Here is a 26,621-nt window from a genome sequence, read left to right on the forward strand (position 1 = left end):
TGGACAGAAAGATAGATAAGTGAGCTAGGATACAGCCATAATTTCTTGGTTCAGTATGCCAAGAGGGTCTGCAAACCAGTACCCTCTATAGCAATGAGCATAATGTTCAGATCTTGGTTTCTATTTCTCTTCCCCAAGAAAGGAACCAGTTTCCCTGGAGACACAGTCAATGCCAGGATTGGGAAGGGGAAATGCCAGATGAACCTGGAGGATCTTGCAATAACAGAAAATTTTTTAAATTTCTTTTTTTAAAAAAATGGGTCTTATTGGGCTGGGGATGTGGCTCAAGCGGTAGTGCGCTCGCCTGGCATGCGTGCGGCCCGGGTTCCATCCTCAGCACCACATACAAACAAAGATGTTGTGTCCACCGAAAACTAAGGAATAAATATTAAAAAATTCTCTCTCTCTCTCTCTCTCTCTCTCTCTCTCTCTCTCTTTAAAAAAAAAAATGGGTCTTATTAAAAAAGACACAGGAGACAACATGAAAGGTCACCCAAAGACAAAAGTTGGAAGAACTTGAGGAATGAAGTAAGATAGTGTTGAGTTTAACCCAAAGAATAAGCAAAGACCCATGAGTTTATGCTGATACAATACATCACTGAATAATAAATGTGGAGAAGGGAAGCCCTTCCTTACGGGGTGCGGGGGTTAACTTCTCAAACACGGCTGCAGCTGGTGCTGTGGGGCATGTGCGAGCTCAGGAAGGAGCAACCATCCGCATCTTCCTCAAAGTAACTCCCCCAGATTCTCCTGGTTGCCTAGGGAAAGTGTGTTGCATCATAATGAACACTGCAACCTGGCAAAGGCCACCTGATCAAAGAGTTGTGGTCAGCACGGCAGCAGGACTCAGGTCCCCAGGGTGCACCCCATAGGATGCTCTGGACAGGGCACACCCCTTCTGTGTGACTCTCCCCCCTAAACCCACATTCTCAGTGCGACCCTGGGGAACCCACTGAGGGACCTGCACCCTTCACAAGTGTCAAAGTCCTGAAAACCAACCAGCTGTCACAAACAGGAGGTCACCAAGAGATGTGTAAATGCCCTGAGGGATCTCAGGTCACATCCTGGACCAGAAAAAAAGGATCTTGCTGAAAAAAAAAACTGGGGACAGTTGAGTAAAGCCTGTGGTTACATTTTTCTAATGCATGTGAAGAGTCTGGTCAAAATCATTTTAGGGACATGTGGCAGACTCCAAAGCAATACTTTAATTTCACCCTAAAAATGCATATAATCCACACTCTCCCTTGGATGTGCCGCTGCTAGATAAACCCCTGTCTGTACCTCTTTGTGTAACCAAATTTAACAACCAAAATCAGTTCATAGGCTGGGGAAAGGGCAGACTGTAGCTTTGGGCAGGGCCCACCCCACAGATGTAAGGAGAGGCTGGGCCAGGCCTGCGAGCTCCAAAGGCACAGAGGAGCAGCCGGCCTGGTGCCTCCTTTGCCCCCACAGCGTCCCTGTCAGACGTGTAGCATCCACATGACTCCAGTTTACAAGGAGGAAGCTGAGGCTGAGTGAGAGCCTGGCCTTGGTAGGCCTCCAGGGAGGGGTGGCCAGGTAGGCCAGGTCTGAGGCCACTTGGCTGGCTGAAAGCTGGATCTGTGTCTCAGAGACAGGTCACTTCTGACAAAAGGATGGAGTTGGGACCCCCGCTGTGCTAGGCTGAGTGAGATCTGGGGGAAGCTGCCCTTGACGTTGCCATGGAAACCAGCCCCTTTCCCTGTGTTGCTCGCTGCGGTTGCTCGCAGCGCTGGTTTTTAAGGAGATGGTATTGTGTACTTCTTGGGAATAGGATCAAGGCTATTTCTTCTTCCACAGGACTCCACAGTTGAATAGAGCGTGTCGTGAGGTGGAGGGGAGATAAATCGATCCACTGGAAGATCCAACGGGTGGTTTTCCAATTTTTCAGAAAGAGAAAATATATATATTTATGTCTCCCTGCCCATCGCCTGACCTGATGGACAGCAGGGCTTGCCCAGGAGCTGTCTCTACTTCTCCAACACCTGGCCACTGTCTGTCCATTCCCCTACTGCCCTTCTCCCCAGCCTGGGCTGTGACCCAAGGGGAGCAGGGCAGCCTGTGGACACACGCGTTTGATCTCTGCATCCAGCACTGGCTCAGGGAGAGGGCTCTGTTCCTTGAGGACACTTCCATCACCTGGGAGGGTGGCCCGTGCAGCACGCCTCCCCTGAGCTCCTCCTGTCACCAGCAACCTGTCCTGCAGGGCCCATTGAAGACCAGGTTTTCCAAGACCTCCTGGTGACAGCCACGCTGGCTCACCCTCTGGTCACAAAGCTTCTAGAACAATCGGGCCCCCTCCCCATCACCTTTGCTACCCAGCCTTGGTCCCACCTTACTGGGAGCCTCTCAAAAGAGGTTCCCTTTGTGGATAAACAGATTTAAACGTGTGCAAAAACCATGGGGGGGGGGCGGGGGGCGCTGTCAATATGGTCATTGCCTAGCTCCCTCTGGAGCACGACCCCCAAAAGGGCTCTGTGAGACCCCGCTCTACAAACTCAGAGGAGCTTTTTCCAGATCCAACCTCCTCTGGTTAAACCTTTGTGACCAACCTGCCTCTCCAGGGATGTTCAGGTCAGGAGAGAGGCATCCTCTTTGGTTCTAACTCCCCAGGAGCAGCACCCGCCCAGGTCGATCCTCAGAGAGAAGGGCTGCCGTTATGGCTGACCCTTCCAGCACCGCTGTTTCCGGTGGGTCCCCACAGCAGACTCGTCACACGGAATAGATAGCTCTGGTTTGTTTTTTGAGCAATGGAGTGGCAAATCTATTCATAACAGGATGTTGGAACATGTGTTCATTAAGTCTTCAGTTGACTTTGTGTAATTAAAAAGTACACTGGGTGTTCACGGGCTGGCCATGTGGGTCAGCCGCCTCCTGGGTGGAGGCCAGCCCTGCCCCAGGCCTCTCCAGCACGTGTCTCCTGGAGGCAGGCTGGATGTGAAGGCTGCAGGTGGGCGTGGGTTCTCACGGCCTGCACAGTGGGAAGGGCAGGAGCCCTGCTGTCCTCCTCCTCTCCCGCCCATCTGGCCTTCGGCCACCATCCCCAGCATGGCAACAGGCTGGGAGCCTCCACTGCCAACTGTGGGCAGAGTCCACCCAGCTCTGCCTTAAGTGGCCTGCCATGGGCACAGTTACCAACCGGAGGGCAAGACACAGAGACCCGTGGTCACTGTGACTGGCGGAGCTGTTAAGAGACGGGTGGCAAAACACCGGGGTTAGAGTCATAGCTGTCACTCACCAACCGGGTGGCCTTGGGCAAGCTGTTTCTTTGCTGTGCGCCTCCATGTCTCCATCCTGGGATGGGGACGATTAGATGATACTGATGGCCATGGTGTTGGAGGCAGGGCACCTATCCCCTGGGACTGGCAGGAGGGTAATACGAATTAAGAGACACAGAGCACTAGCACCTGGCAGAGAGCGAGGGCATCTAGATGGGTGCTCTTCCCAGCATGGACCACCTATGCGGAGTCCTGCTAATGATAACTGCAACTTGACCTTCTAGGAATTAGCTATGACCTTGACAGTGTTGCTCAGGGTCCTTTAGAGAAAGGAAGCAGTTCTGGGGGCAAAAGGGTCACACAAACCTTGGTTTAAATCCCAGTCCTCTACAATGGCCCGAGGGTAGGCGCTTTGTCCCTCTGAGCCTCAATCTCTCCATCTCCTATCTAGTAGGGTCAATAACCCCTACCTCCAGGGTTGTACTAAGTCTCAAGCTAATTCTGAAGACGTCCACTGGATGCCTATTATCTCCCTCCTCAAGCTGTTGGCCAGCCACCAAGTGCGTTGTGTTAAAGCCATCGTCAGACCCTACCTTTGCTACATTTCCACATCCAAGTCTGGCTCCAGACCTCGGGGCAGTGACTACATAGTGCGGTTGGAATGTGTCATCCTAAAGACAGGTGCTGGAAACATGCTCCCCACACACAGTGTCGGGAGGTGGGGCCTGAGGGGAGGTGTTTAGGTCTCGAGGCTCCAACCTCGGGGACAGAAGAACGCCCATTACAAGGGACCTGAGTCCATGAGGGGCACCTCTTGCTCTCTCCCTCCCTCTCTTGGTTTTTCTGACATGGAATGATGCATCAAGAAGGCCCTGGCCAGAGGCTGGAGCTTGATGTGGACATCCCCGTCTCCAGAACGGGGAGAAATGGGTTGCTCTTCTTGATAAGTTATCCAGTCTACGTTCTGCTATAGAAACACAAAGCAAGCTGAGATGCCACGTGCCAGGCCGTGCTGACCAGCAGGGGCTGTGGAATGAACACGGGGCTACAGGACAGGTGGCCATGCGCATCTCCTGGGCCTTACCTAGGACCTCAGCGTCAGGTCAGACCCCACTGGCCTGAAGGTGGAGGTCCCCAGGGTCCCATTCCAGCCCCTGCTGCATAGGCCACTCTGCCTCCAGGGCTCACCCACCCCTCTGGGTCCCCTACCCGAAACATCTTCATCAATCTCACTAAGAAGAAGACCGAGGCTCTCAGACACATCTATCTTTATTTGTTTCCTGTCAGAAAATTTTGAGAATTACACCAAAAAATACTTCAGCCTCTGCTACCTACTGACAAAAATACACCACAAAATTATAAAGCGCTCAGCGGTTTTGCTAGGGACGATTTGTTATTCCGCTTCAGATGACAAATGAATTTACAGGTGACTCAGGTGAAGGGAGGGTGGGGGAAGGAGGGAGAACAGATGAGAGCATTTGGCAGGAGAGCTTGAGCGATAGTAGCCTTATTACCCAGCTGTCGGGTACGATGATTTCAGCAACAGAGCAAGCCACAAAAATACCCTTTAAATGGCCTGTCACAGACTAATGGGGAAACAGTGACACATCTCAAACAGCCAACTCTCCAGCCAGCCCTGGGCCTGCTGGACTCGGAGCCACAGCGCCATAGGATGGGCCTCCCGGAGCCTTTGTGAGGGGCCTGGGAGGGCCCAGGAGGTTCCACGGAGCGGGCCTGGGCGGTGCCAGATGTGGCCCTTCCTCGGGAGCTTCTAGAACACAGTTGGCTGCCACCTGAGGTTCCTGGTTGGGACCCGGGTGCTGCAACTGTTAGCACTGAACCAACAACGGCCGAACACCTGGGGCCTGTGCTTCTAGTGGCCGAGGGCCAGCGCCTGGCTGGGCCTTCCTGCTGAGCCGCCTCCTTCTCTCCCTCTCTGCCCTGCCAGTCACAGGCGTGGGCAGCATCCAGCTGTGGAGCTAGAGAAACCTGAAAAAGGCAAAGAAAAACCTGCCCACGTCTGAGTGTCTGCTTCTGCAAGTCACTAGGCCACCGGGCGAGCCCTCGGAGCCCAGCACGGGGTGCCCAGCCCTGGCACCAACACCCACCCCCGGTTTGTGCTCATCTTGCAAAAGGCACCCGAGCTCAGCCGAGTGTGCTCTGGGTTGTGCGCATCCTGGGCTTAAAAACACCAAAACCAATCCTTCCTTCCAGCCCGGCCCCTCCTAGCTCCCCGTGCTCCTGTCCCGCAGACCAGAGGCAAACCAGGCAGCCCCGTCTGCCACCCACTCGCACCAGGCCCACGCCGAGGCTGCAGGAGCCTCAGCTCCTCACGCCCTCCAGATGGAGCCTGCTCGCGCTTTCTGTTCCTTTTCTTTGTTTCTCTCCTTTTCTGTTTTTTTTTTTTAAATTTTCCTGACAAAGAATAAGCAGTGGCTTTGAGAATATCTTACATGGGAACAATCAACACGAAACATGCCTTTGTACATGAGCCTGACTTGGGGACGAATCAACAATACCAAGGGACAAAAAGGAACATCGGTTCAGACAACTCCAGTGCACGATATTTTCCCGGAGAGTGCCGCCCCGCCCCCCGCCCGCCCCACCCCCACATCCCAGGAGTACAGTGTTGTTTTGTAACTGGAGCTTGGCTGAGCCTGGGGGGGTCCCCTGCCCACCGCCCCCCCCCACTCCGGCTCCGGTAGGCCCCTAATGGCCCTGGGTCTTGGGCGGCTTGGGCTCATGAATGACAGCGGCCGCAGACAGCCAGGGCCCGATGGCCCGGGCAGTGCTCTGCTTGGCCACGCTGTAGTGGCTGATGACTGTGTAGAAGCGGCTTCTGGAGTTGGGGTCCTGGGACGAGTAGTAGGCATCCAGGGAGGCCGGGATGCAGCGCTTGTGCTGGGGAAGAAGGAGACCGTCAGAGGCGTGTGGCCAGCCCACCCCTCGACCCACACACAGCTCAGCGCACAGTGGGTGACAACCTCCACCTGGCCTGCCCCTCCCCAGCATCGTCACCCTCCCATCACCATCATCAACACGGCCCCTTGGAAGAAGCCAGAGGAAATGAACCTGATGGTGACCCCAACCCAAGGCCAACCTCCCCTGCTCCTCCACTGTGGGGCTCTCGGGCCCCAGCTCCCCTCTCCTGGCCCCAGGGGCTTCCCGGGCTGCTGCCCATGGACCATGGCTGCTTATTTTATGCTCTTGATTTTACATTTGTATCTCTTTAATTCCAAAAGTCTTGGTCCCTAACAACATGAATATAACAGTGCATTTGTATGATCTTATAATACGTGTAGCACAGTCACAAAATAACATAACTTCTTTCACTCTGCTCTTCGGCTCTCTATGTCCTTAGAACACAGACAGTCCCGGCTTGGAAGGGTTGTCATTTTCTGACTGGGACCATACAAAAGCACTCCTATAGGCCAGTGTTTCTGCCTTCCAATTCAGTATTCAATCAATGGCCTGAGACACTCAACACCTGGTTATAGGACAGGCTTTGCAGGCCAGGATTCTGCCTGGAGCCAGACGAAGGTAAGGATCTGAGCCCGGTCGCCCCGTGTGGAGCTGTGGTGCTGCTGGGTAAGTTGGATGCAGTTTTGACTTCTATCATTTTCATCTTATGAAAGGGTCAAGGGCATCTTTATCTTCCACTGAGGGTAGATGTCCATACCCTGTATCCCACAGTCATTTGAGGTATTTAGTTTCTTTGTAAGTTTATGTCCTCAACTTGATATAGAGCGAGGTTCTTGGTTTAGGTTGTTTTCAATTGTCAGAGTTTTCTTTTTTCTTATTCTTAAAATTTTTTCAAATACGTCAATCATTCATCGTCTCATGACAACATCTAAGAAGACATACCTAGGGGCGCTGGCTCCTATCCCTGTGCCTTCACTGCCCTTCCCTTTCCCCGAGTGACCGTTTTCAGTAGTTTTTGGCTAATCCTTGTGGGCTTTCTTCCTGACAGTACAAGCCACGCCTCTTGCCTTCCCTTTCCCACACCCAGGCGGCTGCTCCATCCTTCCTTACCCACTGGCTCCTCGACCCCAGGGGCCTGGGCCTCCTCTCCTGTCCCTCCCCACAGCACCACGGAGCCTGCCGTGTGTCTCCCGGAGTTCACTCAGTTGTCCCCAGCGCTAGCTGTTCCCAACCTTCGGGTCCCAGCTTTTAGCCGTGAGGGGGGGGTGGTCTGGGGAAGTCACAGGGCAGAATCCAAGGACCTGCCCACGTTGGAAGGTGACTGGACCACACCCCCCCCCATGGGGATCCCTCTTCAGGGCCAGCTCCAGCCTTTCCTCACCTGCACAATGGGGACGCTAGGACCTGTTTCTCAGAATGGTTGTGGCCCGACCGAGACAAGGCCCAGGAGAATGGCTAGCAGAGAGCCTGCCTAAGAGAGGGTGACTGTAAAGATGAATACCACTGTCTGTTCCAGCTCTGAATCACACTCTGCAACTGACGTGTCGAGGCCCCGTGACCTGGCAGGCCTTTGGCCAGCTGACCAGACGGAATTCTCTCCTTAAAACCTCATGGAAATCTTTGGGGCATTACCAGCCCCCATTTTATGAGCCTCCTCAGCTCCCATGTTGCAGGTAAGAAAACTGGGGCTTGGAGGGGCCCGGAGGCTCTTCGAGGTCACGTGACTGGCTCAGTTCTTTGAAGGAGGTTTGCAGTTAGAGCAGGGCCAGGGAGGGGCATGGAATCCTCAGAAGCACAGTCTTCACCCCTGTGCAGGGCCTGCAGAGGTGAAGACTCTGCCATCAGCCCAGTGGCTCACCTTCTGACCTTGGACAGCGCCGACTGGGCAGGGAGCCTGAGGGCCCACTTGAGGCTGAGCCCCTCAGGAAACCCAGAAAACCTTGCTGGACACACAGTGGGCAGAGTGGTGGTCACGCCCAGAATTTGGATGCTGATGAAGGGTCATCCCCCAACCACACCCACCCGCCAGGGCCTCTTACCTTATAGACAAATCCCTCTGGACAGCTGTGGTCGTAGGTGAAGGCTTTGTAAACCACCAGGAACACGATGCAGGCGAGGAACGCTAGGGCCAGGCTGACGAGGATGGTGACCTGCAGGAAGACACACCTGCGTCACCCTCGGCTCCGGGTGCCCGCTCCAGCCCATGCACGAACCTTAAACCCAGGTGGTAGGCAGATGGCCTGCTAGGAGTGCGGGCAGGGACCCAGCACACTGCTCCACTAGGCTTTGTCAATGACGTGCAGCGTGCGCCGGGGCCTCCGTGCCTCCTTGGCCAGGATCATCTTGAGGCTCTTTCTGGACCCCACTCGGGACAGACTTTTCCTGTACACTGGGTAGGGAGTGGGGTTTGACCACTAGGCCCCCTTTCCAGAGCTTCCTGGCTCTGTTGTGACCACCCAGTCACCACTACTGAACTCCATCTCAGACATCAACCGCTTATTCCACCTCGTTGTGGACACTAGTCCCTAAACCTTCCCCCAGGCTCTCCTCCCACCTGGTGGCCACCACTGTGCCACCAGGCCAAAGACCTTGGTGCCCTCTGCCTTTCACCCCACACACTTCTTCCAGGAGAGCCTAGCACCTCCGCCTTCAGATACCTGGGCCAAAGCCGACCACTCCTTACCACTCCCACCACTTCCGCCTGGCCAAGGCCACCCTCACCTCTCACCCACGGGTGGAAACAGCCTTTAACCCGAGACTTGCTTGCCCTCTCTGGTGTGCCTGACCCAGCAACCAGAGAGATCCCGGGCGTCCAAGTCGAGGCACGTCCTCTTCCTGCTCAAAAGCATGCAGTGTCCTTGGACACCTCAGACTAGAAGCCTAGCTCCTGACCACTACCTACAAGTAAGCTTCATGAACCCTGGGGAAACCCGATGGAAGCCCCCCAGGATTTATCAGAAGGGAGCAAGTGAATGATTCCCAAGGCAGCTCCAGGTTTACACTGGCCCCATGGCAACCCCTGTACGAGGCAGACATTAGGGCGTCTAGAGCTAGAAGTGGAATTTGTGTGCTTTTATCAGCAGACAGCCCTTTGAGTCAATCAACCTAGAAATGTTACAGAATTCCTCTCCTGGAGAGAGGCTCCTCTTGATTCAGAAAAAAAGACCAAATCATCTTTGGGGATCTTCATCCTATTTCCACCCCAAGGCTTGTTGGTAAGTACGGAGAACACAGGAGGCTAGGACGCTCCGGGCAAGGGGCGCTGCTTGTTGGCAGCTTAAATCCTGGATGGGAGACACGTGGGAAGGTGAAGGGGAGGTGGAACAGGGCAGTGAGTCTGAATCCTCTGGTGGAGAGTCCATGAGGACTCCCCAGGCGTGTGTGCATGTGTGCACGTGTGTGTGCGTGTGTGAAGGTTTCAGACACAGGTGAGTGCCACGAGGTTTTAAACTATTATTGGAGCAGTGTGCTGCCCTCCCCCTCCACTCCCCAGTTCCTCTGCTGAAGCACTGGACAGGAATCAGTCTCCTGCTTAGGACCAGGGTGAAGACAGTGCCGAGTGCAATGATGGGGACATCAGACCTGAGTCCCCAGGCAAGACATGGAGCCCGCACAGAGACATCCGTGGAAGCTGAGCCTGGAGCAAGGGCTGCCCCCAGCTCAGTCATGTGCACACAGACTCCCCAAAGATGTCATCTGAATGGCACAGGAAAGGGGGTTGCCCAAGACCACTACCCTACCCACCAATGCTGAGGACCAGGAACACCTGGTCAGTAGAAGTTTGTAAAGAAACTAAAAATGCCCAGATTTTCCAATAACCGCAAGGCAGGAACAGTCCCGAGTCCATCAACTGGTGAGTTGGTGATCAGCTAGTGGTCAGTCAGCTCCATACCCACAGAGCCCCCTCTATGGATTTCATCAACCGTGGAGACCAAAATAACTGGAAAGTAAATTGCTTCCTTACTGAACAAGTATGGACATTTGTCTTGTCACCATTCCCTAAAGGACACAACATAACAGCGTTTACCTTGTGTTAGGGAATTATGAAGAGTCTAGAGATTATTTAAAGTACACAGAAGTGTGTCCATAGGTCCTATGCAAATACTATGCGTTTTAGATAAGGGAGCTGAGCATCTGAGCATTTGGTCAGTTATAGGGGTTCCTGGGTCCAATGACCATGACACTTGAGGGACGACTGTATATGTACACAAGGGAACATTATTCAGTCATAAAAGGACACGACATACATGTTACAAATGCAGATAGACCACAAAACCACATGCTAAATGATAGAAATCAGGTGCAGAAGGTCAGATAGTAGATGACCCCACTTGTATGGAATATCCAGAATAGGTGGATCTATAGTTGCCAGGGACTGTGGAGGGGGCAGTGGCTGATGGCCACGGGGTTTCTTTTTGGTGGTGATGAAAATGTTTTGGGGCCAGGTAAGGGTGATGTTTGCACAACATTATGAGTGTTCTAAATGCCACCCACTTGTTCACTGTAAAGTGATTGATTTTGTATTAATAAACTTTGACCTCAATTTTTAAAAATAAATGCCCATGTCCCAGACAGTAGCCTGGCACCCACCCCAGAAGTGGGGACATCCTCCTCAATGGTGGCTGCAGAGCCACCTTAAAGGACTTAAAGATGTGGCTAATAGCCCTTGCCCTCACAGAGTGCTGCCTGGGCCCAGTCCAGAGGGCTGCTCCCAACAGCAGGACAAGACATAGCCACGTGTGTGCCAGCCTGCCACTCACACCTCCTGCACGCAGAAAGAAAGTCAGAACCATAGCACCCCCCCCCCGCCACGCCAACGGCCTGACGGGGGTCCCGGGAGTCCCAGAACACCTCCCACCCCAGTGACCATGCACAGCCAACTTGGGAGCAGGGCAAGAGGTCCAAACTCAGACACAGATGGCCCGATTCGGGGCTGGACACTCCCCCGGTGAGCAGCAGGTTGGTGAATGGGCCCACCCCTGACATTCCCTGGGTGCTAACAACCCAGAAGGAGTCGTGTCACCAAAGTGTCACCGCAGCTTGAAAGTGTGAGCAGAGAAGCCTTCAGCAAGTGTCGCAGGGACAAGAGAAGGGAAGAAGGAGGCCCTCTTCAGGTACAGTGGCCTCAGCCCCCCTTCACATTAGCAGCACCTGAGGGCCCTTTCAATGCTGGTGGACTGGGCTGCCACAGCCTCAAGGATTCTAATTTTCGGGTCAGGGCCATGGCACTACTATGAACTCCCTGGGTGATGGATTAGACTGGGCAACCAGGGAGGCACCTCTCCTCTGTGTGTGATGACCAACTGCACATGGTTAGCATCACCTGGGCAGCATTTGAAACACTTCTGATTCTCTGATCCCACCCCAACCAATGACATTGGGACCTCTTGTCAGGATGTTCTGAAGCCCCAAGATGCTTCCCCAGTGCAGGCAGGTGGCGGAGAGCGCTGTGTGGACATGGGACGGGTGGCCCCTGTGACAGGCACCATCAAGTTTGCTATGCTAAGCAGGTGCTGGGGCACAGCCACTCTGTTCCTGGGATTCTGCCCAAGCAAGGCCATCTCACATCAGATTGGGTCACTCATTCCAGAGCACCAGAATTAACATGCTGTAGCTAAAGAGTGTGCCTCCTGTCCTGAAGTTTGGTAACTTCTGCAGCTTAGGCCGGCCATTCCTGGAGAGACTTGGAAGGCTGGAAAGTGGCAATGGATCAGGTGTCACTGTCCCTCTAGACCTCAGAGTCTTCAGGCAAGGAAGAGGTAGACAGATAGACACAGGCACTTGCAACACATGGGGTGGCACTGTGACTAACACAGGTCCCAAACGCTGAGGCCAGACTCGGGTCATGGAGTAGAGTGGATGGCCCAAGGAGGCTTGTGAGAGAGGAGGAAGGTGGACATTGGAGCTGGGCCTGAATTCCTGAAATGGAGTCTCCGTTGGTTTTCCAAGTGGGGTGAGGATCCGGAGGCTTCTGGCCAGCTGTGGGTGGATTTCCTGTGGGCTTCTGCACTGGGCATCCTACAGAGCTGGCCGCCTCAACTGGCCTCGGCCTTTCTGGCAGGTTTGTGGAATTCAGAGCCCCCACGTGCTTGATCCCTGCAGCAAAGCTCCCAATGGGGCGGGTGGGCCTCCAGGGCCTGGGAGAGAAGCCCCCTTCCCAACGAAGCCCCTCTGGACCCGAAAGCCTGAAATCCACGTCAATATTTATTGACTTGGTTTATAAAACTCCATTCCTTGGAGACATTCTAAAGCCTTTAGTTTCACCTCTTGAATTTAACAACCTGGCACTAGCAATAAATAGCTCATTAGCTTTCCAATGTTGGACGTGACTGGTCCATTAGACGTGATGCTCGCCACATGAAGCCCCCTGCTCACCGTCCTCCTGCTCACTCACCCTCACCTACACAGTGTGGTAATGACAGGGCCGACAGCAAGCCAGGCACTGGCCCATGGTCCCTGCCCCAGGAGGTGCGCTAGGCAGAGTCGGGCATCGAATGCACGAATACCCAAATGGTGACATGATCAGAAAGGACCTGGAACAGAGTGTGCAGAGGAGAGGGCATCCTGAGAAGCAGAGCCAGGCAGAGGGGACCCGGGCCCTCCCAAAGACCCCCAGAGGAGACAAGCACAGGTTCCCAGAGGACCTGGGAGGAGCTGTCTGGCTATGACCAGAGGACACAAGGAGACGCAGTCGAGGTGCAGCAGGAGGGACAGGGGCCAGCCCTCAGAGGCTTTGCAGGCCCAGGCCACCCCAGCCCGGCTCCTGCTCGCCATCCAGCTTCACGCCGGCCACTGTGGGGCTCACCTCCATCCTCAGTCCCAGCCCACTCCTGAGTGTCTCTGGCCCTGCCTGGAGTTCCTCCGGGGTGTCCCTGCTTAAGGGCCAGGGAGAAGGACTCCTCAGCCTCCCACCTGGCCTGACTCCTGCCCCTCCCCTGCTCAGGGGCCCAGCAGGCTCAGGCTCCTCCAGAGTTCCAGGCTCAGCCTCACCTCCATGGCCCTCAGAGCCCACCTGCTGGGAAAGCCTGGCAGCCAGCAATGTCCTCCCTCTCTGTGCCTGACACAGAAAATCCTGAGCCACAGTGTCAAATTGCAAAAATACCCCCTCCCCCGCCACACACACGCTCCCCCCAGATGGACACAAGCAGATGACATGCATGCGACCAAGCAGACTATGTTCAGGGTGGAGCCCGGAGTTGTCACCTTCAGCCTCTGTCCTTCCCATCTTCTTCTCAGTCCCACCCACCAGCAGCCACTCACCCACTCCCAGACAAAGGCCTCTTCACCTGGGAAAGAATCTTACAGCAGCAGCAACTGAGACATAGTGGGCTTCTGTTATTCGTCTGAGGCCACGTGGGCACTGAAGGAGCAGAGCAGATTCCAATCCTTCCATGGCTAGGCTCTGAGCCACTGAGCCATGCTTGGTGCTCCAAGGCCTCAACCCTAACCGCTACCTCATTTGGCCTTTTGATGAATGCGTCTGTCCAGCAGCAGCTCTGCTTGTAGGAGTGTAGTGAAGCAAGACATTACACACAACACATTCTGGAAACTTGTTCGGGGAGGGCACATCACTGAAGATGTGGAGACCCAGGAGCTCAAAAGAGAGCAGAGAGAAACAAACACACTCCCACTGCCCACCCAGCCAGGACTAGGGCCTCACGAAGCTGGGAAACATGAACGTCATTACCATTCGGCTGAGCGCAACCTCGGGCAGGTAGTACATGGTGAAAGGCCCTGTCTAATGAGGAGGGAGAGCCCAGCAAGCCTCAAAGCTCCCGGACCACTGGTGTCAGGGAGATTATATTTTGTAGAAAGACGAAAATAGCCACCTAGCAGGCATTCGTCCTCTGAACATGGCAGCAGGAACCCCCAGAGATAGAACTGGGTGGCCCCCAGCCATGTTCCTGGCTTGACCCACAGATCCTGCCCAAGAGGCTTAAGGGGAAAGGGTGAGGGAATCGTGGCCTCTGTAACTTCCCCTCATGTGACAACCTGGCTTTCCTAGCCCTTTCCCTAGTACCGAGTGGTGAATGGGGCAGGGTCTTTGAAACCAGTCATCTAGACAGCATCCTGGGTGGTCACGTGTGGTGTGAAGCTACACACAAGCTGCCTGCCTTGGGAGTCCTCCTCTTACTCCCTGTGAAATGGGTTGAAATGGTGACTTCCTCACACTGGCTACTAAAAGGCTACACAGGGAGTGGAGAGGCTAGGCCTGGCCATTATACCTGCCACCCCATGGGGACAACGTTAGAACACATGGAGGGCTTACACACGTGACACCTTTTCTTGTCCTTGGGACTCTGTGGGGTAGGCACTATCAACATGCCCATTTTATAGATGTTGTGTTAGAGGTAGGCAAGGCGAATTTTCATATATGAGGGCAGAGTCATGACTTGAACTCGGGTCTAACTCATAAGTCCACCTTCCCAACCAAATGTTAGCCTGCCTAAAAACCTACAAGCTCAATAGAATTTTTTTTTTTATTAAAAATGTACTGGAGATGGAAGCATGGCTCAGTGGCTCAGAGCCTAGCCATGGGAGGAAAATAATAAAAAAAAATAGCCAGATGTGGTGATACACACTTTTAATCCCAGCAAGTCTGGAGGCTGAGAGAGGAGGATCACAAATTCAAGGCTAGACTCAGGAATTTAATGAGACTCTGTCTCAAAATAAAAAATAGAAAGATCTGGGGATATGGCTCAGAGCCCCTGGGTTCAATCCTCAGTACAAAAAGTAAATTAATTAAAAGGTATTGCAGCATAATCATGAAGACGGTATTGGAAATCCAGGATGACACCTATTGTAATCTCACCGGCCTCAACTCATGCCCACACCTCTCTCTCCTTCCTGTCCACGCACATGTCAACACAAACCTTGGTTCTTTCTGCTCCACACCATTTTACATGCTCGAGGTCCCTCCAGCTTTCTGTGGTCACACAGGACATCCTCACATACACATCGGGACCACCCAAGAACCAAGAGGGTCCTTAACTTCCCCGTCTGCAAAATGTCCCTAAATCATTACACTGATCTATCCCAAACTGCCATGGGGTGCATCTAAGATGAAGAACGCCGAAGGAGAGCTGGCTCTGTCAACGCTGCAGTGGTGACGAAGGCTTCCTGTTGCTGCTCCTGTTATAATTGTGACCACCAGGGCTGCATTGGCTCAGTTATTTCCCCTGCACCAGGACCACTGGGTATCATTATCACCTATCCCCTGTCCCACCCAGCTGAGTGACTGTCCCTGCAGGCAGGGCCATCTCCTCCTCCATCTCTGAGCTTCCCAGGGCCTGAGGGTCCTGCCCTTCAAGGCTCCCTGCCTAGTCTGTTCTCCCTGCTGCCTAGGGATCTTGCTAAGTTACCCTTCTGAACATCTCACAGAAGCTGCAAGCCCTTCTCTGACTTTCTGTCTCCTGGCATGTAGGGTCTGTGACTTCACTGGGCCACCTAAGGCAATGGCAAGATGCAGAGTCTTGAGGCCCGAGCCTCTGTATTCAGATCCCCCACTCTGCCCAACTGACACTCTGGAGTCAGCAGGCTCCACACACACCTGAGAGGCTCTGGTGCAGTTACCTGGTGCTTGTGCTTAGGACACCATCCAAAATTCCTTGTCTGGCATCTAAAGAGAAAAGGACGAGGAATTCCCCAGCCTTGGTTATCAAATACAGTTGTCTTTCTATATCCCCAGGGAATGGGCTCCAGGAACCCCTGAAGACACTATTCCTGTGCATACTCACACAGGCATGGGCACACACACAGTCCTTGTGCCTGAAAGCACTAGGCTTTCTCCTATTGGCCCCCACCTTTTTCCACAGAGGATCCCCCAACACACACACACACACACACACACATACACACACCATCTCAGACCTTTCCCTAGAGCACGCAGCTTCTCTGGGATGCCCACGGCTGTCGGTCCTGGCCATGTGCATATGTCTCCATGTTATCATGGCTTCTTGACCTGCTAGTCTGTGCCCCGAGACTGTGAGCTTCCCAAGAGAAGGAACTCTGCCCCAGTGACCTCCTGCCCAGCTCCAGGCCTGGGCCTAGCACAGAGAGCACACAGTGAGCCTTGAAGTGCGACATCATTGATTTCAGCCAATCCCATCAGGGAGCCAGGCTGTCTCCTCTGTCCAGAAGGTCAACGATCCAGATGCTGCAAGTGTCTCCCTGCATCCCAGCCAGTCCTCCGGCCTAGACATAGCCTGTGTCCATCTCCATGGAAACACTAAAACCTGCAGCTCAAAGAGCTTGTTTCATTAAGCTACTTCCATTCCCTCAATCCCCTTTCTTGGCAGAAGAGTTGATTAAAAAGTGGGGAGGGGGCCAGCTCAGCAAAACTGGTTTGGAAAATGAGAAACCATCTTCTCCAAATTCCCATGGATGGCACTGCTAGGCGCCAGTGGGGACTCCCCAGCCAGAAAAATGAACTTAGATCCTCCTGTAGTTCCCGCAGGGGTGGAAAATAGTGCCCACCATCACCACAGCCTCCACACACAGTGCCTGCTCCCGACACACGGCCATGTTCCAGGGAGACAGCATTTCCGTTTCCTACTCAGTGACAAGGATGAAGGGATCTCTGCCCAGTCTTCTACCTCCTCACGCCTCCTTCCTGACCAGACCAGATATGCCAGACCTGGGAGGGCTGTGGAGGCCTTTCTATAGGAGGGTCCCTGCAGCAGGCCTGAGGCTGCTCCCTCTGGGGCACACTGGCCCTGCTGGGCATCTGCAAACTGGGGTTCTAGGAGTGTTCCCGTTCCTGGGCCGACAGGGCCGGCTCCCTGTGCCTGAGCTATGTGCACAGTATGGTTTAGGCTGCACATCGGCCTTCCTTAGCATCAGGTATTAGGGTCTGTAAACAAGTCTGGATGGCGCCTGGCATTTTGCCAGAGGGAGTAGTTTGTGAAGTAATGCCAGCAAGCCATTAAGTGTGGAGATTCCTTATTGGTTGACTGCTGTATCTAGTTTATGTTAATTAAGATAAGCTGTGTGGAATGTATATATACCCCTCCAGTCCTACAGTAAACGGCTCCCACTGTATCAATGTACACAAGTTGCTCGTCACTCCCCAGTCAGTTTGCTGCAGCCGGACTGTGGTAATCAGGGCCTTGGGCAGGCGCTCACCACAAGGTGACTATGTGATCAGCCCCAGTAAAGCCCTGGGCACTGGGTCTCTACCGCTGACAGACATGTCACAATTGTTAGTCAAGTGGGGGTGTCAAGCACTTGGTCTCCACTCATGGAAGTATGTGCCTGTGTCCCTCTGGGCTTGGCCGAGTGCACCTTCTCCCTTGGGTGATTTTGCTGCAGGTCCCTTTGCTGGAATAAGCCAGAGCCAAACACACAGCTGTATGCTGAGTCCCTGAGTCCTCCTGGTGGGCCCCTGAGCATGGGGGGTCTCGGGGACCTCCAGCACAGCTCCCACCTCTGCTTGCTTTCCTGACTTCCCCATTGTGTGCCGGGTGTTTCAGAGCCTAGAAGGAACTCGGCTTTCCAGGGTCCCTGCGCCTTAAAGGCTGGCACCAGGGCCCAGCCCTCCCGTTTCCCTGTCTGCTTCCCAGAGCCAGGGCCCACTAACACCTCTTCTTTTGTTCTTGCCTCAAGGGTCAGGATGAAGATAGAGTCTATTCTTCCTGCATAAAGGAGCAGGCCTCCTGATTTGGGGTCTGAACCTCTCCTTCTTTGTGGCAATAAAACTGGAAATGGGCACCCTTCCTCCACAGTCTACATGAAGCTTTTCCCTCTGGTCATGGGCAGCAGTATCCTTTGGGCTATTGCTGAGGGCTGAACATGCTTTGGGTTCACGTGGTGGAAGTGTGGACACAGGTGTGGAGGTGTGGGAGATGGAAGAACCCTGAAGCAGTGGGCCCCGTGTGCAGGGCTAGTCTGGAGGCTCTGCTTTTGAAAGAGAGTAAAAATGCCCCCAGGGGACCCTAGTTGGTTCCCATGAGAGAGTGCAGTCCCTCCCCACTCTCTGGCTTCCTTCCTCGCCATAGGATCCCCGCTTCTACCAGGATGGCCACAGTCAAGGTGACCTCTTCAGAGCATGTCATTGAGCTTCCAGACTCCAAACCTGTCAGCTAAATAAAACTCTTTTCTTTTTGTAAGCCCAGCTTTAGGCATTTTGTTTCAGCCATTGAAAATGAACTCACAGCAGCAGGCGACCCCTCCCCGGAGCAAAGTGGGCACAACAGGGTGAGAAGATGAAGACTGTCCCGGGCCTCCTCCTGAGCCACATGCCCTGGCTTTGCTCACAAAAGAAGCCTGCCCCTGGTTTCTTGGATACTGACCAGGTCAACGGAGCAGGTCTGTGTCTTGCATTTGGAGTCTGTCTTTACATACGGACCTCCTTAGCAGGGAGTCCAAGGAGGAAAGGTGTGGGCACAGAAGCCCCCCGATCCGAGCATCACCTGATGCAGGTGAGGAAGGGCTGAGTCTGCATCTACTCAGCCAGTCAACGTGCTCCCCAGTGTCGCTTCTAAAGAACACCCAGAAGCCAAGTTCTCCCTCAAGGCCCAGATGTTCTCGGGCCAGGGGTACGTTTCATGTGACCTCGGTTAGAGCACCTAGGTTCCCATCCATCCCTTCTGACCTGATGAAGGCATAAAAATAGGTAATGGCCAGAGCCCTGTTGGGAGGCCAGAACCCCCCATGCTTGCACCCAAGCCCCTCACTTCCTGGGTCTCTTATCACAGCTCCATGGCCTTGGCTGTCTCACCTGGGAATTGGGGTCACAGTAACTACCTTCAAGTATCAACTCTAGGAGGGAAGGAGAGCACCCTATGGGAACGCTATGCCGGCCACAGAGCCGGAGCCAGAGACCAAGGATCTGGGGGAGCGAATACAGCCTCGGGTACAGTCTTGCTCCCTCTGCCTGCCTCATGGTCCCTGTGTTTTGAGTGGCCTTTTTCTGTGTCCATCGGGCTGCATTCACTCAATACTAATGACTTCATTCTACTTTGTATTCATCAGATTCACACACGTCCCTGGAGAGAGGAGATGACCAAGTGCTGGCTGACCTGTCTGGCTACTGGGGAGAAAAGAAACGATTCCCTTCAGGTTTGGGGAGATATGGGGAGCTGGAGCCTGCCTGTTCTGCTGGCTAGAACTGCTCTCCACTTGCAGCTTCTCCTCCTACTGTCCTTTCCATGACCTTGAACAGGTTGGGTGACGTCCTGAAGCCTCAGTTTCCCCAGCCATAAAATAGGAGTCAGAGCGGTGCCCCAGACTCAAGCTGAAAGGTGCAGTGAGGGCTAGAGGCCGCTGCTGGCTTCGTTCTGAAATGGTACACGTTTAGTAAGTGCCATCCGAGAGACACACAGAGAGTTCCTGTCAATGTACTGTCCTGGGTGGAAGCGCCAACCCCAAATGACAAGACGTCTGGGAAGGAACACCTATGGGTGGCCTGTGTACTGCCCTCATCTGTTCCATTCCTCAGCAGGGGGACGTTCCTAAAGAGGGCGTTGGCTTGGCCGCTGGTGCACCCCCAGGGCTGAGATGACTTCACTGGAGGGACTTACAATGTTGTAAACATGGTGTGGTCATTTTAGCTTCACTTATTATTAATATCTTTAAACCAACCCAATAAGGTAGGCCCCATCACTTTTCCTGTTTTATAAATGAAGAAAATGAGATGCAGAAAAGTTGTCATCTGCCCAAGGACACTCTACTGCCCAGTGGAGTAGCAGAGCTTTGGATCCAAGCCTGACCAAAGGCTATGTGCCCTCCTAAGGCCACTGGTGGCCACTACTAGAGTGGCTTCCTGGAGTATAAAGGGCCTCCCCTCCCCAAACCAACCAGATGGGTCATCATAATGTTTGGTCAGCTCCCACAGAAGCCCCTAAAAACCCATTAAAGAATCCCATTCCCTAAGGCCCTGGTGAATCTTGCTCAGTAAATTGCCTTTGAGATAAATGGAAAATGAAACATCTGTGGCCTCAAACTTTATAGGAGCCATGATTCAGGAGTCTCTTTCAGAACTCAGAGAGGAAAATTCCCCACGGGGAGGAGGACTGGTATACAGTGTGATTCTGGGGTGTGGAGCCAGGAATTCATTAATATCTGTGAAATCCTTGAAAGAGAAAAAGCACCGTTTAAATTGGAGCATTCCAAGGCAATAACTCATTTCCCAATTTAATGTGATATTGGCATAATCATTAGAAAGAAGAAATGAGGCTTTGGGGCCCTGTTTTTACAGGAGATAAATCTCTGGCCCCTGAAGTATTTTTCATTTTAAAAGTTCAAACTACCATTCAACTTGGGCTGGAGGATACCAAGACCTTTGACGGTGAACCTCTTACAAGGAGAAGGCTGAGGCCTTAATTCACAAGCTTGTGTCTTTATAAGGCAGCAAAGCAAATGCAGAATAGATCTAAACATGTTACCTACTATAACAACCTATCAAGAGCACAGAGCAGCCAACCACCCTTGCTCAGCCCCTCACCGAAAGCACAAAGCAGGCCAGCAACAGAAGGAAGTCCTAAGAGCCAGGTGGGAGTTCTGAGCATGCTGGGGAACCTGCCCCGACCACAGGGGACAGCAGCTGCTTGGCTTCAGTTTGTCGTCAGGGAACAAGGCAATGAGGTCCTACAATGACAGGCCCGATCGTTCAAGAATAGACAGTGAGGGCTGGGGATGTGGCTCAAGTGGTAGCGAGCTCCCCTGTCATGCGTGCAGCCGAGTTCGATCCTCAGCACCACATACCAACAAAGATGTTGTGTCCGCCGAGAACTAGAAAATAAATATTAAAAATTCTCTCTCTCTCTCTCTCTCTCTCTCTCTCTCTAAAAAAAAAAAAAAAAAAAAAAAGAGAGAGAGAAAAAGAATAGACAGTGATCCTGAACTTCACAGGAAATTTCCCAATTTTTAGACTGGGGGCAGCAGGTCCGGTGAGTGCTTTCATGAGTCTCTGTTCACTGCTCACTTTAAACCTTTCAACAACCCGGAGCAATAGAGCTATTGATCCCTACGTGGTAAGAAATAAGTTTCCAAAAGCAGTTAGCCCAAGACGAGACAGCCAGTCCTCCTCAATCTGCCTTGGACAAGGTCCAGGGAGAGGTGGGGAGTGTGACTGGTCTGGGGCTCAGTGTAGAGCCAGTTCCCAGGGGCCACCACTGGTATCTGTGACCAATTATTGGATGGGACAGGGTGGGAAGTCAGAGGGGTCTGGAGGAGGTACACACAAGGGGAAAAGGCCTGCTGCCTCTACCACCGTGGAGGGATCTGGGGGAGGGGAGAAGGACTTAACACTCATTGAGCATCTGCTGCAGGCCAGGCCCGCAACTTCACGTGTATGGCTTTACTTTACGTCCATTAACAATGGTCAGATGAAACGGCTATGGTTCTCATCTGCCTAAAGTTCAGTGAGGCTAGGAGCCTTCCAGGACCACATAGCCAGACCAGAAGGAGCCTCTTCTTTATGACATTTGCTCGACACACCTGGGCCTTCCTCTCACCCGGGCTGTTGAGCTTCTACCACAATCTTGTGGATCATCAGCCTTTTGGAAAAATGATCCAGACAAGAAAACTCCCACAATGTTAACAGGGCCATTTTTCACAAAATGCAACTTGGTAAATTAAGAAGTCCTATAGCCTTGCTGTTTCCACAGGAAGTGACTGTATCTATAACTCTGTCCCAACATGTAGGCAAGAGGGCTTTGAGCATCAACGTCACCAAGTTTATTTACTGTTTCCATGAAGATGATTTTAACTTATTATTAAAAAAAAATGAGAGCCTGTTGACAGTTCAGCCTACAGATGGCACAGTATTTAGTTCTGGCTCTTCAGAGATGAGCACCCATAGTCTGAAAGCACAGCAAGGGAGCTGGGAGGAGAGGCCAGGCCCACAGCAGACTGACCTAGGATCTGACATCTGCTCCATCCTTTACCTGCTACGTGGGCCTTAAATAAGGAATGCCACATCTCTGAGCCTCAGTCTCCTGATCTTCAAAATTAGGATCCATCATTTCCCAGGTATTCTGGGAAGACTTCCAAAGATCCCGGAAGCAGAGGTCCCCTAGGGCTGGAAATTATTCCTGTGGTGATTAATTAAAGATCTTCAGAAGCAATTACAAATACAGCCAATTGCTCAGCTTCCTGCCACTAAATGAGCCAGAGGCCTGGCTTTGTTTCATCAAGATGGCCTGGTGAGTCACAGCCTAATTAACTTTGTCATGGTTTTACTGGGACAGACATCACCACTCTCTGACTACATGTCCCTTATAAGCCACTCTGACTAGAACACCAGGCCAGCATCTGACCCAGGATCACAAACATGGCCTGCTGGGAGCCACAGAAAGATACCTCCACTAAACCAAGTACGTTCCCTCCACTGAGGTCCTACGGTGGCGGTAGTTTGGGTCCACGGGATTGTATGCATATTCAACTCTCACCTCCGCAGCCCAGGCAGAGTGAGGGGCATCATGGCCCAGAGCCAGCTGCCAGTGTCTCTGCCTTTATGGAAAGCTCTCCTGGAAGAGCTGTGGACAGAGCCCAGGGGGAGGTGAGGCTCAGGTCAGGGTACTTCCCGGATACAGAAAATGAGGCCAGCAGGAGATGCAGAGAGGATGCAGAGCTCTTTTCCACAAACCCCCAGAAAGAAGTCTCAATGAGCCAACTAAGGACACTAGCTTGACACCTCCCTGGGCCCAGCCAGGTTTGGACTGAAATGACTGTTCCTGGTGGGCTAAGGACTTAAGGACACATCGCTGGCAGGGCCTTCTGTATCTGGCAGGCCTGGGCTGCCATAGGTGCTGCACACATCTGTGCTGAGAAAACAGACCCCATGTAACCTGTGTACTCACCTCATTTTTGCCACACCCCCACCTTGTCCAGAAATGATGGAAGGCCACTGGGTGAGTAACCTCTACCACGCGTCAAGTGCTCCCTATGCCCCGATCTGCCCTAAGCACCTCACACATCTCCTCCACTGTCTTCAGTTATTCTAGGCTAAGCATCACTGTTTCCATAGGAAGGGGCTGTAAAAATCCAAAATCCATGACGTCCCAAAATCCAAACTGCTCCAAAATATGAAAGTTTTTGAGTGCTGCTCTAATGCCGTAAGTGAAATTCCATACCTGACCTGACACATGTCACAGCCTAAATGCGAATACAACAAAACTGCTCTCTGAGATCACCTTCAGGATCTGGGTATCAGGTGTGCATTGAGACACGAATGAATGCTGGCTGAGACATACGCAAATATTCCAAAATCTAAAATCTGACATTCATGCATTTTGGATAAAGGGTGCTCGAGTGTGCGATATCTGTGATAGGTATCGTTGTTGTTGCAATGAGGTAAATGGAAGGAACAAGAATGGGCATAAAGTTGGAGACAGTAGGATAACAGTACCCCAGCTTAAAGTAGATGCATAATAAATTTCCTCAGGTTTTCTAGAAACCTGAGGAAAGACAGGCACTGGAGCAGCAATAGTATGCACAGAGTCCAGAAGATAGAAACGAATTGGTAGCTCAGAAGATGCACAAATGGTTCCTGACTTATGTGGCCTTGGGTGAATTCCTTCCCCCTTATCCTCTGTCCAAAGGGAGTGATTCCAATAATGTCCCATCAGGGCAGTATGAAAGTCAAGGAGATGACAAACACAGTAAGTGTGTCTTCTGAAACCCGGGAGATGTTCCCCCAGTGTCTGCCCTGCTGTCTTATTTTGGCCTTTTCCCCCTCTCCACTTATTGGAGGAGGCACCTTGGAGCGTGGGTGCTGAGCGGCAAAATCATTGACATTACTGAACAAGGAGGCTCTGGGATTTTCGAGTGCACCTGCTCCTGAATTTCATGAGCAGTGGGCGGATGAATGGCTTGATGAGTGCTAGCCTGGCTTCTACTCGAAATGAACATAAAAATTCAAGCAGCAATGGGCTAACAGAGATGATAGGAAAAAAATGCTCCATGTCCCTAACCAAAATGCAAATCAAAACCACAAGGAGACTTCACATCAACTATCAAAAAGACAGAAAAACAACAAATACAGGGGAGTATGGAGAAAGAGGAAGCCTTGCCACTGCTGGAAGGAGTGTGAATCAGCACAGCCATGGAGAATGGGATAGCGGTTTCCCAATAGACGAACTCTAGACAGGGCAGAGGGGTGGCAGGGGAAGGGAGGGGGCATGGGTCATTAATGATGTGGAACGTGATGATCATTATTATACAAAGTCCACATATGAAGACACGGGTTGGTGTCAATATACTGTGTATACTACCAGAGATATGAAAGATTGTGCTCTATCTATGTAATAAGAATCATAACACATTCTGCTTATAATTAAAAAAATAAAAATAGAACTCCCATATGACCCCACGATCCCACTGAAGGGAAATGGAATCAGCAAGCTAAAGAGACTTCTGCCTGTCCATGTTGACTGCAGCGCTACCCAAAATATCCAGGTTATGGAGTCAACCTAGGTGTCGATGATGGGCAAATGGGTCAGGAAAACTTATTTATACACAATGGAATATCATTCAGCCATATAAAAGCACACATTCTGTCCTTTGCAACGACTTATGGGTCTGAAGGATCCTATGGTAACTGAAATGTCAGACCCAGAAAGACAAACATGGCATGGTCTCACACAGAGGGAGAATCTAAATTCTGGATTTCGTGGAAGCTGGGAGTAGAGTGGTGGTTACCAGGGGCTGAGGCCAATAACAGGGGAGGAGAAGGCTGGCCAGTGGGTACAATGTTAGAGTTAGATGGGGACAGAGCCTATAACACAGAAGGGTGAGCATCACACCCAATAATGCACTATATGTCTCAAGAGAAGATTTTAATGTAATCACCATAAGTAAGTAATAAAAGTCAAAGATGATGGATGTACAAATTACCCTGAGTTAATGATTACCCAATATAGACATGAATCGAAGCATCACCTGTACTTCATAAAGATGTACAAATATTATGAGTCAATTAAAAACGAATTTTTAAAAACCTAATAAGAAAAATGAAGAAATTGATTTAGGATAAATAAGAATATATGAATGACTGATATTTTCAAAAGATTTGAGTCATTCCAACGGATGGGACAAAATGAAAGGGGCCTCCCACTCCCAATCCCCCACCCCACAATGCTGTGTTTCCCATCTGCTTAGTAAGTCCCTCCTCTCCATCATCTCCTGCAGCTGAGAAGTGCGTGGATTCTCCTGGCCTCGATTTTCCCCCAGCTCTTCAGAGAACTGAATTGGAGAAAATCTTATTCACATGTTACAAAGTGAGCCCCAAACTGGTGACCTGGAGGGATGCCAAATGAATATTAACCCTGGGGCCAGGCACCTGGATGCAGCAAGGTGGTCTGGGAGAGACCTTTAGGAGGCACACTGAGGAGGAGTGTGATGGAGGTGGCACTCCTGAGCCAGCCTGGAGGAAAGGGAAAGTGTGATCAGGAGTCAGGCGGAGAGAGCCGCCCGCACAGAGGCACGCAGTGGAGCCCCCCAGAGGCACGCAGTGGAGCCCCACAGAGGCACACAGGTGGATCAGTACTGGATAGTGAAAGATGGGCTTCTCTGCTGAACAGAGGCAGCCCGCAGATAAGGTGAGGGTCAGGCTCAGAGCTCACTGGGAGAGCTGGAGAGCTGGCAGGCGCTGAGCACCCAATGTTCACCGCACAGTCACCTTTGGATTTAAAAAATCACGTTGGCGACTTGGATAGAAATTGATTTAGAGGGGATATTCGAGAGGAAGGAAGACACAAGTCAAAGGCTATAAGAATAATCTAGACCCAAACAAGTATCCACAACCCAGAGTACTTCACAGCTGAAGACTGCACCAGCATGTGGGCAGATACCAAATCAAGGAGATGAACTTACATTTTTCTGGTGCCAACTGTGTTTTGATGCTGTCTCTGTGTTATCTGAACATCCTATAAAATAAGATGAGTATCTCTATCTTGCAGATAAAAGACTTAAAACTTAGGGAGGTAAAGAAATGAGCCACAAGCAAAGCAAGTCTGATGGGTTCCCCAGCCCATAGATCAATGTGTTCGAACTTCGCAGACCTGCATCAGAAACAGGAGCCAGACACAAACAAGAAAGGAAAGACAATCTGTTCCATCTTATGAGATATTGTTCTCTAGATTCAAGAATGACTAATGGATGCATAAAAGGTAATTTGTAAATACAGAGCCCCAAGCTCTATTAATATTCAATGATAAATGGTGATGCTTTAGAATCAAATTCACAGAAATAGAAATTTCCTCTGTTTGATAGCATCTGGGAACATTAGATTGTGCATCATGACATCATGAATCACCCACGTCACATACCCCAAGGCCTGGGACATGGTAGGCACTCTTTGAATACATATTGACTGAATGAGGCCACTTGGAGAAAAATCACCGAAGGGAGTTACAATGAAGGGAATGACGATAGATGCATTTCCAAATAAAATCTCTCAAAGTTTTAGAGAGGCAATTGGGTGTAAATGGATTTTGTTCATTATTTCTTCACATGTTTACA

At 51.8% G+C, this 26,621-nt stretch overlaps 1 protein-coding gene across 1 annotated transcript in view; it reads right to left on the reverse strand.

The window, feature by feature from the left end:
* Positions 1–5,945: 5,945 nt before the first annotated feature.
* The window catches only part of Nsg2 (neuronal vesicle trafficking associated 2), a 51,282-nt gene continuing 30,606 nt past the window's right edge, over positions 5,946–26,621 (reverse strand). The window contains exons 3-4 of the mRNA XM_026414802.2: positions 8,198–8,308; positions 5,946–6,137 (exon numbers count right to left, since the gene is read on the reverse strand). Coding sequence (XP_026270587.1) covers positions 5,946–6,137; positions 8,198–8,308 — 303 coding nt within the window. The remainder of the gene's footprint in view (positions 6,138–8,197; positions 8,309–26,621) is intronic.

Source organism: Urocitellus parryii, chromosome 1 (assembly GCF_045843805.1).
Source record: "Urocitellus parryii isolate mUroPar1 chromosome 1, mUroPar1.hap1, whole genome shotgun sequence".
In the NCBI taxonomy this organism is placed as follows: domain Eukaryota; kingdom Metazoa; phylum Chordata; class Mammalia; order Rodentia; family Sciuridae; genus Urocitellus; species Urocitellus parryii.